At 36.1% G+C, this 13,569-nt stretch overlaps 1 protein-coding gene across 4 annotated transcripts in view; it reads left to right on the top strand.

Annotated features, from left to right (window-relative positions):
• Positions 1-7,018, top strand: part of LOC145689415 (uncharacterized) — a 117,230-nt gene extending 110,212 nt beyond the window's left edge. For all 4 annotated transcript variants that reach the window (XM_081763580.1, XM_081763570.1, XM_081763573.1 and 1 more), the window contains exons 5-7: positions 123-245; positions 2,761-2,910; positions 5,959-7,018. In XM_081763580.1, coding sequence (XP_081619706.1) covers positions 123-245; positions 2,761-2,910; positions 5,959-6,831 — 1,146 coding nt within the window. In that variant the 3' untranslated portion in view covers positions 6,832-7,018. The remainder of the gene's footprint in view (positions 1-122; positions 246-2,760; positions 2,911-5,958) is intronic.
• Positions 7,019-13,569: the final 6,551 nt, after the last annotated feature.

The raw sequence follows: 13,569 nt of genomic DNA, 5'->3' as shown, positions 1-13,569 counted from the left end.
TATTCTCGTGTTACTATTTGTTAAATGACTATTTGTAGCCTTTGGCATGTGTTTTCATAGCATGATTACATATGTACTTGATTTTAATTGACAAAGTTTAATGAAAATATTTCTTTCTACAGGTGAAAGCTCATAAAGATGACTGGGAGGCAGAGAAACAAGAGAAAGAGCAAGCGGTTAAAGAAAAGAAGCGTTTGGAATCGAAAGTAAAAGAATTAGAGGACAAAATCAATCACATAAATTCAGTAAGTTTTTCCCTTTTTCGATATCTCTTCATTAGTAGCAGTGATAATCATTAATTATCATCATCATAAGTATTCTGCCAGTATTGAAAGGTCATCACCTTCTGCAGCTTAGAAGCTTCCATGCATCACGATCTACAGCTAACCTTTTTGTCTTCACGTACGATTTTTCTGTTTTGATACCGTCCATCAATTGTAGCCTCCGTCACCCCATAATTCTCTTTCCTGCCACTACACCCTCTAGCAGTCGTATTCTCTTTCTCCTTTCAGTTTTTTTTAAATTTCTCTTTTCTCCTTCAATGTTCCTAACATCTCATTTGTTTTCGGTTCGACTTAGAATCTCCATTCTTCTCCACATCCACATTTCGAATGAAGGCTTTTTTTTATTTATTGCTTTTGCTACCCATGTTTCTGCCTCATATAGTACAATACTCCGCACGAAGCTTTTTCATGAATATTTTTCTGAACTTTCTATTCAAGGACCCACAAAATATCATTTTCTCCCTCCTAAATGCTTTCTTCGCCATTCTTATCCTTGCTTTTGTTTCACGTTCGCACATCATGTCAGAATTAATACTACTACTAAGGTAATAACATTTCACTAATATAAGATTTGTGGTGCATATCCAGTGGGATGAGATTGGGCATTCTGAATTGGTCAGATAATCTATATAGTTTATTATAAAATTGGTTAGCTCGTTCTCTGACCATTCCTCCCTCTAGATACGTCTCTTAAAGGATAATAAACAAAGAGGAATGGTCACTTACAGACTGCATATTCATTTGTTTAATAGTACAGGACTTAAAGTGAGTACACTAGTCAACAACTTGAGTATTTCCGTCACAAACTAAGCTACATGTAGCATTTTTTTTTTTTTTTTTTTTTAACTTGGAGTACGTGCATGACCTTTTTTTCCCCCCTGAAGAATGAATGTTTGCCTTGATATTGAAGTGTGTAAGCGTGAAACTTATTAGTATGAATGTTTCAGTCAATTATCATATCACTGCTTCCTGTTACTTAGGTTGCACTTCTTCTACACCACTTCGGCGTAGTACATCGCTTTTGCCATCATGTTTTTGCTCCATATAGTACAATATTTTACTCGAAGCATTTTATGAACCTTTTTCTCAACTCTATTCAAAGACCCTTAAATTATCCAACCACTATTATCATATTTAATTTACATTATTTCAATTGCGATCAGTGTCTTTGTACTGTTGTTGTGTTCTTCCACAAAATTGCCCATGAGTGAAATACATATTCCCACTTCTGTCGTCTATGGGCGAATGCATTAGACTGATGAATGAGTACTTTACATTGTGCTACTTTAAACAGCTTTCTAACTTCTGCTTGTTCATGTAAAATAGCTTCTATTGATCATGTAGATTGCGCTTTGGGAAAGGTAAATAATCTGTCACCATAATCAAATCGTGTGTTCACATAGTAGGAGAATCTGTACCAAGTGCATATTCATAGATTTGATTATGGTGACAGAGTTGAAATCATAGATTTGGAAGAGTTGAAATCATAGATTTGGAAGAGTTGAAATCATCTTCACCACTTGTTAAGAAGAGTTGAACCTCTTTGGGTATTAAGTCTTCTTTAATTATGTTACTCTGTTTTTATGTCTGTTATCTATTTCTATAGCCAATTATCATTTCATCTCTGAAAAACAAACGTGAATAGGTATAAACAGCACTATGAATTGATATAAAGTGATAGAAAGTACTAAATCCTGCTATATACATTAAAAGTATTCTAATTTTTATTTTATTTTATTTTATATAAGAAAGAGAGCAGATTATTTGTTATACGAAAAGTAAATAAAGAATAAGAAAACTCTAAGCTAAACTGGACGATGGCATTTTAATCCACTGATTTATATAAGAGAGGACATATATTGTTTACCTGTGTGGTGCGTCTTGGTATTATTTTTCTACGGTATTTATCAAATCTCACTGCTTGCTAATTCATGTAGTCAAAATCTTAGGATTACTTTTTGAGCCGCTTAATCCATATCTACTCAATACAATGTTGATGGGTACAGAAACACGATTGTTTCAAAATACTAATGGCGGACACTTGATGTTTATCATAAATTGAAAATGAAATGAAATTTTTGAGTTTTGCGTCCCACGTTTATGCTGGCTAGGCTAAAGGAGACGGTGATTATGAGGAATGAATGAAATGGTGGAATGATTAAAGTGGAAGGAAACGGGAGAACCCCGAGGAAACCCACGCACACGGTGTTTGTCCATCAGCATAAATTGTTCAGTAATTCGAAGCGGAGGGAAAGGGGAATAAGAGTCTACAAAATTTCAACCTAAAATGCTTAAGTTGTCCTTTTCACTGATTGCAAGAGAAAAATAACTGGTTCAAAAAGTAATCCTGAGATTTGGACTACATGAATAAGCAAACAGTGAAGTTCGCGAAATATCGTAGAAAAATAATACCAAGATATTCAATATTTTATTAATTATATTTCTAATTTTTATTCGATTCAACTCTATTTTTCAGACTAAGGAGGAAAAGTTTGTTGTTTGTGAAAAGCACCATCAATGTTGCCAAGGAGATCATTATAATATAATCGTACCGGCATCAAGAATAAATATCTGTTCCAAAGAGCATCCCAAAACATACAGATCATCTGTACATCTTCCTTGTAAGGTAAGAAATAAAACTTTCATTATTGTCTTCAAGGAAATCGCTGAGTAAATCATTGTTTATGTCAGTGGTTCTCAGCGTGGGCGTTAACACCCCCCACGGGTGTTCTCGTTTCTAAAGGGGGCGCTGGAACTAAAAGGGCTGATATACTATTTAGGGGGCGTTTGAGATTTCATGGCATGTTAGACAATTTTTTTCTCATTATTGGACGAAAGCCATTAAGCATTTTACAAATTATGATTTTTTACAAATAATAATTTTTCAATCAGCAGCTAAAAATTTAATGATTCTGAAGAATAGAAAGAAACCGTTCAGTTAGCACTTTTCAGTAATGACCCATTGGTATTACTGTTGCTACATTGTTATGACAATGGAAGCAACGTGCCTCTAAAAATAACACATCAGGAGGAGAAAGGACATTTCCTTCCGAAATTGGGTAGCTCGTAGAGCGGTGTGCTGTAAAGTCAACAAAGCAGCAGTATTGTTGGGTCTGAAATCACTCGTGCATTTCTATTGTATTTTGTTGAATTTTATTCATTTATTAATGTGATTAATTTGCAGTCCTCATATATATATATATATATATATATATATATATATATATATATATATATATATATATATATTCTTCAAGGCGGATTTTAAGCATTGAAGGGTTTTACTAGTTCATTGCTTTTCCAAGTCTTACGTTCAGCCTTGTACATCGGTGGATTGGGTTAAAATGACGGGGAGCGCTAAGAACAATCACACTCATCCAAGGGGATGCTGGGCTCGAAAAGGTTGAAAACCACTGGTTTATACGACGAAAGGATGTAAGCACTAAAAGTAAAGTGTATTATTAGCGGCCTAATTAGAAATTGATTCATCATCTGATGACCCAACATCAGTATTTTGAACGGTTTTAACGAACTAAACATTTCTTATCCTGAGGGTCCTTGTTTCATATATATATAATTTATTTATTCTGCTGTGCTATATAAAGAAAGCATATTTGTCGCTTACATTGTTTCGCCGTTAAGAATGTATAGACTTTGTTACCTTCAATTAGAATTCAATATAACTATCGAAAATCATAAAGCATGTTACAAGCTGCTTCTCTCGTATAGAGGTGTTAATAAATTTCGTGTCATAAATTTAGGAGGTGATTCCTTAGATCAAATGGAAGAAAAATATCTAATGAACATTGGTCGGGAAACGTCTCTTTTCGGAGCTATAAACAGACGAAAATGCGCAACATCACTTTTAAAGCGCCCTGGATTCAAAATTATGGTGCCCACGCAACTAATACTCAAGTAGTATTTTAAAAATGTATTTCCGTACCTCAGCTTGCTTTATACAATTCGTTACGCTGATACCGGAGGATTGTGAAACATGGACATTTAGATGGAACATAAACAAGTTTCTGTGTATTTCGTTGGACCGCTTTATGATATTTTAAAACGTGATGTTTCGCATTTTCAGCGGTTTATAACTGTGAAAGGAGGCATTTTCTGATCCATATTTATTAGAACTTTTTTCATTGATTTGATTTGATTTGAGGAATCACTTCCCTAAGTTTTGTAACACAAAGCTCATTAACACCCTATATATTCATACAAAAGTTGAATTCCTCATAATCTAATGGGTACCCAGGAAGGTGTGTACGCGATTTCTACGTGGCTCGTACACATTTCGTTTCGAGGTTAGAAAAAAATAATGTGTTAGTGAGTGTTCCTGTTGTAACTGTAGAGACAGTTAAATTGAGATGTAAGTAAGAGCAGATTAAACAGTGGGTACTCGAAGAAACGTTTTACGGTCCTGTGTGCTTTAGGCGTTTAAACTGGGAACAAATGCTAGAGAAACGAGAAGAAAAATATGTCAAACATATGGTAAGGATAAAGTAAATGATAGGACACTATAACGAATGTTTAAGAATTCAAAAACAGTGATAAATTCTGTTGGATGCACCACGTATAGATCGGTTACAAGCCATAGACGAGGGGGTCACTCAAGACGGTATTGATGCCGATGAGAGCCACACACACATGGGACGTTAGGAGAAGCATTAATGCAGAAACCATTCACCAATACCTCCACCACCTTGCAAAACGGTATGAAATGTAATGATGAGTCCCACGTGAGTAGCGTGCGATGAACAAGTAATAATGTTCGGACGTTAAGTGTGTCTACATCGATCTTGCACATATTTTTCTTTGTTCCACCTTGTGAATCTAATTTTTCATACCATTTTATCTTCAACCAATCACCTCTTAAACTCCATAATGGTCACATAACGGTTCTCTAAGAGCGCCCGTACTCTTCCTTGGTTTGCATATGTCTCTGCAGTTATAGGTCTGCCATGTTTACCCGCCATCAAGGTTTCTCCCTCCTGGAACAATTCTTTCGTCTTGTAACATAGCTAATGGATTTCTTGAGCTGGACAACCCTCTATTTGCAAGAACTCGATCACAGTTCTTTGCTATTCGTATTGGTAATTTATCTGTAAATTAAGAATTATTAACATATTTCATATGTGTGAAAAACTTCTTTATAATCCTATAGAAAAAAATTGAAATGTTGATATGAAATTTTAATATTTTATGTACTTCTGTTTGGCATTATAGAGTATGCCATTCATATTTCATTTTCAAAGACATTCCTGCACTTGTTGAAAATAACGCCTTGAAATATTAACTTGTGATGTCCATAACAAACAATTGGGTAAAGAACTTACATAGACAATTAATATAAAAAATAATTCACTAAACTGTACGATATTTAAAGTTAAACACATCCATGATTGTTTATAAACAAAGTTATTTTTAAAATTCAATAATACACTTGAATTGATGTAGCATAAATGCGTAAATTTAATTTGATGCGTTTTATGTTGTACCTGTTCTCGTTAACAACTCTGAATTCATTTATTTATTGTCATTTGTCTTATCGCCATTCAAATAATTAATTTTAATCCCATCTTGTGTGAGGTTGCAGTTATTTACTCTTGTTCTGTTTATACTTGTTGGTGTTGCTGAATTTTAACTTATGATTCTTTCGTTGTTTTCTTTGTAGAGTAATTTGCTGTCGAGGGGGACAACATTGTATTTTGGTGATGATCTTGTGATGGATGGAGAAAAGAAAGGTCAGAAACTGGAACTGGATTATCTTTCAGCAGACTTAACTGCAATTTGCGATGGAGCATCAGGGTTAACAATGGATTATCCTAAAATTAGTGAAGAAGGCAAGGAATCAATTAGGACTGTTTCTTCTGCTGTAGAAAGCGAGAAAATGTCTAGAAAAAGTGAAATGATTTCTAGAGGACCGAGTGGAAGTTCTGACGACATTAGAAAATTTTCTGTTGACAAAAGGACTAGTGACACCGAAGTTAAAAAATCTCAATCAGATAACTCAGTGTTACAAAATTTAAGTTGCTCTGTTATTCAGTCGAGTCCTCCATCGATAGGTAGTGAAGTAGGAACGGATAGTAGTGTGTCACCGGGAGTAGTAACTATAGGTTTCAATAATGGATTAGCCTCTGTTACGTCATTCTCGTATCCACCGTCTAAGGCAGACAACAAAACTAATTCTATGATTAAAGAATCAGAAACACATTCATTAGGTTCGGAATGGTCTTTCGTAGGAGCTGATAAAAGTGAATATAATTTTAATACAAAAGGAATCGACAAACATAGTTCTGTGACGAAACGCGAAACTAAAACAGAAAGCAAATCATTGAGTATGAATATTACTTGTCCCGAGTTCACGAATATAACAGCAGATCATGACGATGGTGTATTAACTCAAACAAGACAAGATGTTATATGTCCAGGTTGTGGAGTTATTTTTCCTCCCGAATCCCATCTGAAGTTTTTGGATCATTTTGAAGAATGTCAAAAAGATTATAACGAGGTGAAGAGCACGAGTGGGTATAGAGTGACTTATTAATTTTTTTCGTCTTTGTGTAAAATAATTGTAAAAAGAAAATACTACAAAACTTACATATTGTGTTTTCAAGTTATATTAAATGTTAAAATAATTTATTGCATTCAAGAACAAAGATTATATTGAAAACTAATATTCGTGATAGTATGCATTTTTTTTTCTCAGAAAAATATATACTTGAATCGTAAAATCCGTCTTTTTATTTAAGTACATAATATCTTAATATTCATGTGATGTATATACTTTTATCTTTGTCAACTTTTTCACCTACTTTTCGTAACATTCAGCACCTTATTTCAATTCATGAGTGGACTGTTTCATTTATTTCGTATGAGTTATCCCATAAGTAATGTATTTTTGCACAGTGAAGAGAAGAACGATAACATCTGGAACACTGCCATTAGACAGGGAAATAATTTCTTGAGCTTACTCGTGGCCAAGCGGCTAGCATGCGCGCCTTTGGCGTGTGAGACCAGGTTTTATTCCCCGGCGGGTGCTCATGTGGTTCGAATTCCACGTTAAGCTCTATGTTTACGTCTCATATCTAGCTTCGCTGGTGGGGACGCTAAAATCAAATCAAATTACGGAAAATTGTCTCCATCGAAATACTCTGCCACTTGTCGACCAATTGTTGAATCCCCTGCTGGAAGAAGTCGCCAGTTTTGGAGGCAAAGAACTGGGCCACTCTTCATCGCATATGCTCCTCATCTTGCAGTATTTTCCTGAAAAGGTGATTTTGCAGGCTGCGCAAAAGACAGAAGTCTGTTCGTGCAAGATCTGGTGAAAACACCGGGAGGGGAATTTCTCCCGTTCGCATTCCTCGATCTTAGCACAGGTCCTTCCTACGTATATGAGAACACCCTTATAATGAACCGGAACAGGATGTTTCTCCAACAGTGCAATCCGTAGGCGTTCAAGCTGCTGACAGTAGACATCTGCAACGATTGTCTAGTTACATGGCAAGAGCTCAAAACGGATTAGCCTACAGATGTCGCACCAAACATTCATCATTTCGCAGATCCTGTTTTGGCACAGTTCTTACAGCCCTCTCTTCCCTGTAGGCACCCACTGACATATGCGTATAATGTTGCGGTAGATTGGTATTGGATCCACTTTTCATCCCCTGTCGAGAAATGGCTCACCTGTCAGCAGGAAATTGCAGATGTCCACTCGCGCTTCTATTGATGCGTTAACGCATGGGGTACCTGTTTACCGAAGGTCCTGCAGATAACGATGAATGGTCAAGTGGATGACATGAACTTTGCTGGCCAGTTCGTCAACAGTTTGCAATGGATTTGCCTCCATCGCTGCTCGCATGGCATCGTTGATCAGTCGCACAGGTCTCCCTTATGGGTGAGGTTGGGATTCCCAGACCAAAACGTATGGAATCACCACTGGCACTTTCGCACATCCACAACACCCTGTGCATATACGTCATTGATATTCCGTTCCGCTGCGTTGGATGAAAGTCTGTGGCTGAAATTCCTACAACATGACATGACGTATGTGTTCCTCCGATCAAACACAAGTCACAATTCTAAAACGTGGAGTAGACCGTTTTCCTTGTACATATTGTTGCACAAGCGTACAAGCTCCATATAGTACTCACATGCTTTAAAAAAAAAAAAAAAAAAAAAAAAAAAAAAAAAAAAAAAAAAAAAAAGCGCGTATACTGTAACTCACGATTTTTCGCATTTATTCTATTTTCCTTACGTTTATGATGAGTAAAATTCAGTTATTAGTATCTGGAGATAATAGAAAGCTATCCATCTAAGGAGATATTTCCCAAAAAAATATAATAAAAATATAAGCAAAAAACAAAATTATGCTCGGTTTTGTGTATGCTGGCAATCATGCTTTTGAGGGATTTTTGCAGTAGCACAGCATGATGCGAAGGGAAATTGACAATAGGCAGTAAAGCAGCTGGCGGAAGGAGCTGGAAAGTGGAGTAAAATATTTAATTTATTGGTTGTCTAGATTGTTTGCCAAATATAAATTAGCTTCTGTAACCAAGATGTCGTAAGAAAATATACAATCAAACAGAAAAACTCTTATCTTAAGGTTCGAAGCGATACGCACCCTAGTTATGAGCGTTATTAGTTAAGAAAAAGAGAACAAACCGAAAGTAGTCTCCGTGGTTAGGTGGGTAAGAGTGGCGGACTAGTAGTTCTTATACTATTTTGACATCAGATCAATCCCATCCCATCTTTTTTTCTCTAACCCTTTCCGGATCCTGGCTTTTTGGGCTATTTTTTAGACTTTCAGTCAAGCAGCTACTGTATCGTCACTATTTATCCTAGGATCATGGTTCATACCTCATTCTCTTCAGAATAGAGCTGGCTTTCGAATGGTACCACTTGCATGCTCATACCAGATACCAGAAGCGGGAAAAAATGTCAAAGTGAAAATTTCGGAGGGAAAAATTTTTTTCTCGAACTTTGGCCCCCCCCTGGACCCTTCCTGTGTGATCGTAGCCATAAAAAAATTGATAAATAGTACTTGGTATACTGAATGTGTGTGCCAAATTTCAAGTTTCTGTCTTGAATAGTAAGGGCGGGAGAATTTTTATCAAAAATTCCCACAATGCCCCAAAGTACCATAAAACACTATGATCTCAGGGAAAAAAATCCTGAGACATCCCTAATTACCCTAGGACTATAATCCGCCAATCATTCTCTTCAGAATAGAACTGTTTTTCAGGCTGTACCATTCACATGTCTCCATCATGTATCTAAGGCGAGAAATTCCTGAAAAAAGGGATTTTTTGGGGCAAATTTTCCCTTTTTTCAACTTTTGCCCCTCTGGACCCCCCTGTTTTTACGCAGAAATCGGAAAAAAAAACTTCTGGTAAATACTACTCGGTGGACTGAATGTTTGTGCAAAATTTCAATCTTCTACGTGAAAAAATAGGCCCGCCAGAAAAAAATTTCCCTACCATGCCCCACTTTTACCCTATACAGAAGTATATTTGGATAAAAATTCCCTGAGACATCCCTAATTACCCTAGGATAATAATTCGACCGTCGTTCTCTTCAGAATGGAACTGCCTTTCAGACGGTATGACTCATGGTCCTATCATGTATGTAAGGCGGGAAAATGACGAAAAACGGGATTTTTGGGGTAAAAAATCCCTATTTTTACCCCTTTGCCCCTCTGGTTCCCCCCCTGTTTTAGCACTGACATCGGAACAAAAAATCTGGTACATACTACTCCGTGGACTGAATGTTTGTGCAAAAGTTCAATCTTCTACGTAGAAAAATAAGCCCGCCAAAAAATATTGAACATACGCTTAGAAAATGAGAAAAGAAATTTTTGACTTATGACGTCATCACCTCCTATGTCTGGACGCAGGACGGTCTGAAACCATACGTAATGTCTTCTGCAAGGCCTCTGGACTTGGTAAACAAACAAACAAACAAACAAAAAAAACGGACGAAAAAGCTCAAATAGAAGAGAAATAACGCAATGTACCATGAAAAGTGCATATGGTACAAATTGTACCATAGGATCCCGAAGGGGCTAAACCAAGGTGACCAGAACTTTTACTTTCAAAAACGGGACGGATACTAATCGACGATTGGGGGTGGGGGGATGACTTCCACATTGCATTTTGGGACTCAGCAGTGTTTTCAATTTACAAAATACACAAGTAAGAATGATAACACAGTGTTTCTAAATTAAGTATTACTCAACAATACTTTTAACTACTTGAACACTCAGAATTCCCATTTGAACCACAGAACACTCAATTCTCATTTGAATATTCAGAAGTTCTAGGCACGGCTGAATCTTCCCAATGAGTGTTGGTACGGAAGAGTGTAGAATTTGCATTGATCATTTATATTTTGACTAACAATTACAGGACACCTGGGTCATGTTTGCTTAAAAACGGGACATTTAGGCGTCCCGTTTGAGAATCAGAAAAAACGGGACAACGGTTGAAAATAAGGGACTGTCCCGGCTAAAACGGGACGTCTGGTCACCTTGGGCTAAACATTATAGGAAGTGTATAATTTTGATGTTAATAAGAACCGAAACAATATAATAAGGAAATAACTTATTGATAATATCATTTAATCGACGTATTTATTTAGCATTTGAATACTATTTGTAACAGCGATTGTTTTCAGTTTATGGTATTGTATGTTTATTTCTCCCTTGCCCGTTCTTGACCTGCAGACCAACTCACTTCGGATTTGTGTGTTAGGAACAGGAAAAAGAACATACGCGACCTTCAGTCTTTTCAGCCTTACCTCTTGTTAGCACCAAACATAACGTTGTCGAGTGAAGTAGAATAGCTTGTTGTCATGAAAAAAAGGAAGAAAGAAAGCTGATGTCAAATTATCGTTTGTGTGCGTGTGTGCTGTATATTTTTTTTCTTTTTAGAGTATTGACTTTCTTTCTCTCTCTCTCTTTCATATCCACAAGTGCAAAAAATGCAATCATAAGTCTGTGTAAGGAATAAAGAATGCTTTCGTTGAACAAAACTAAAGTATACAGATCTATGTATGCGGAACACGAACATTTCCAAGCCATATTTCTACATTATACAGTAGCGTGAAAAACTGATATTAAAACGATATAACAAACAGGCATAAGCTTTTTTTCTAGCATGACAACACATTAAACGTTAACTCATTAAATTTTTGGGATTAAAATTGTCACCTTACGTGTCGGTGTAGGCCTATTAGTTTTCACGTTCGAGCGACGAAAGAAGAAATTGTAGTGATAATGATAAAAATCGAATCCGAGATTTCAATAAATTCAAGTTTCACGCCGCCACATATCGTAAAATTGATTGTTCGATGTCTGTCCATCTGTTCGTCTGTTGGTTCGTCACGCTTTTACATGCACTCAAATAGAGGCCATACTGTTCAACGTATCGGAACCGAATTCTACACCTGAAGTTTTTATAACACTTTATCGTTTCGAATCCTATATCCTCCGACACCTAAAAATAAGAGTAGTTTACTGAAGGATGAACATTTAAAATAATTAAATTGTCTCAGAAACAGCTGTAAAGATTTTGCTTATTTTTACAAATATATATATTTTATTAATAACCCTTGACCGTAGTATGAATCTTGCTCTGAAAAAAATACATAAGGTGTAATTTACTGTATGGGATGCGTTTTTTTCGAACAATTTTTTCAATTACATTTCATAAATAAATGTATCATTAATAACCTAACAATATGACACAACGCGTTCGTCATGAAACATTCAGAGGGGTAGTTTACTCTTAAGGTGAGCTTATCTCCGACGATTTTCCAATTAACGCCTGATGCAATTTTGTTCATATTTCATAAATAAATGTTACATAAATAACCTAACGATATGGTATAATTCCATCATCCTGAAAATCTAGAAGTGGTATATTACATTTCGGAGTAAGTTTTACCGTACGATTTTGTCGAGAACGACTCTGGCAATTTTGTTCGTATTTCATAAATAGCATAACTCGTTTGTCCTGAAAAGATCCACAAGGGATAGTTTGTTCTTGGCTTTTGACTTTTTGACGGTTATCTCAGAGAGTACTCAGACGCTTTTGCTCATAGTTCACATACAATTATTTCTGTAATAATTCTAATATATGGCATAAGTTATTTCTAACGGTAATATTACCAATGGGTACTTTACTTTTGGACCTAAGTTGCTTCGAACAAAGTTTTCCAAATAAATGTTTCAGTAATAATAGCTGCAGCCTAACACGAGTCAGTTTAAGAAATTCGAGCAAGAAAAGTCAGTGGGTTTCATCCGTACCCATTCTTAAATATATTTTTAAATGTTACATCTAATCACAATTTTTCTAACAAAATCGAAACTTCTCTTTAAATGTGCCTTGTTGTAGCCAAATGGTTCCAAGTGCATTGGTTCTGGATTTGATTCCCGGTGAAAGCTAGGAACGTTAAGATATAGGTGATACGTCGGTGCAAAGAAAAAAGTGTTTAAACAAGCCTAACCAAGCAAATCAATAATACAAAGAAATAATACAATATTACGAAATTATCGAAGAAATGTTGTTAGATATTTGCGAGTGAAATGTCCAACCGATGACTGTCAACTCCAGAGGTAAAAAAGTGAAACATACAATACCAGGTTAATCAGTGGTCTCTAGGCAAGGGCGCCGATCCTGGGGGACCCGGGTCCTCCCAAAGCTCATGTGGCACCCCTATTGTATTTATGAATATACAATATTTGGCATACCTTATATATATATATATATATATATATATATATATATATATATATATATATATATATATATATATATATACCTTCTGCATCTGAATTTCCCCCCCCCCCCCAAATTTGCAGAGAAATCGTCGCCCTTGTCTCTAGGTAAATCTGTTCTACTAGGAAGTGATTAAGATACCAAAAAATGTTGCAATCGCTGGGAGACATGTTAGGAGAATACAGTGGATGAGAGTGTTTAATTCTGCAAATCATGGATAGTCTGCACCTTCGTTGAGTATTGAAGTGCTTAGGCCTATATAGGTTTGCATTGAAATGAACATTAGAACACAGTATCTGTTGAACATTACGGGGGACTTGCGGACAGGTTTGCAGTGCATTTCACGGGGTTCGATATTGTAACGATCCTAGCGAACTCCTCAGCCTTCCCCACTGTACGCTATAAATTAAATCCGTGCTTAATTAAAACTCTATTTGTTTAAATTTAAAACTGTTAACCGTTATTACCTGTGCACCACGCGCAACAATCCGCCAGTAATTCTTTAT

This window comes from Thermobia domestica, chromosome 1 (assembly GCF_964235325.1).
Source record: "Thermobia domestica chromosome 1, izTheDome1.hap1.1, whole genome shotgun sequence".
Classification (NCBI taxonomy): domain Eukaryota; kingdom Metazoa; phylum Arthropoda; class Insecta; order Zygentoma; family Lepismatidae; genus Thermobia; species Thermobia domestica.
Note: the sequence above shows the minus strand (reverse complement) of the source record. Positions and strands in the feature narration are given on the sequence as shown.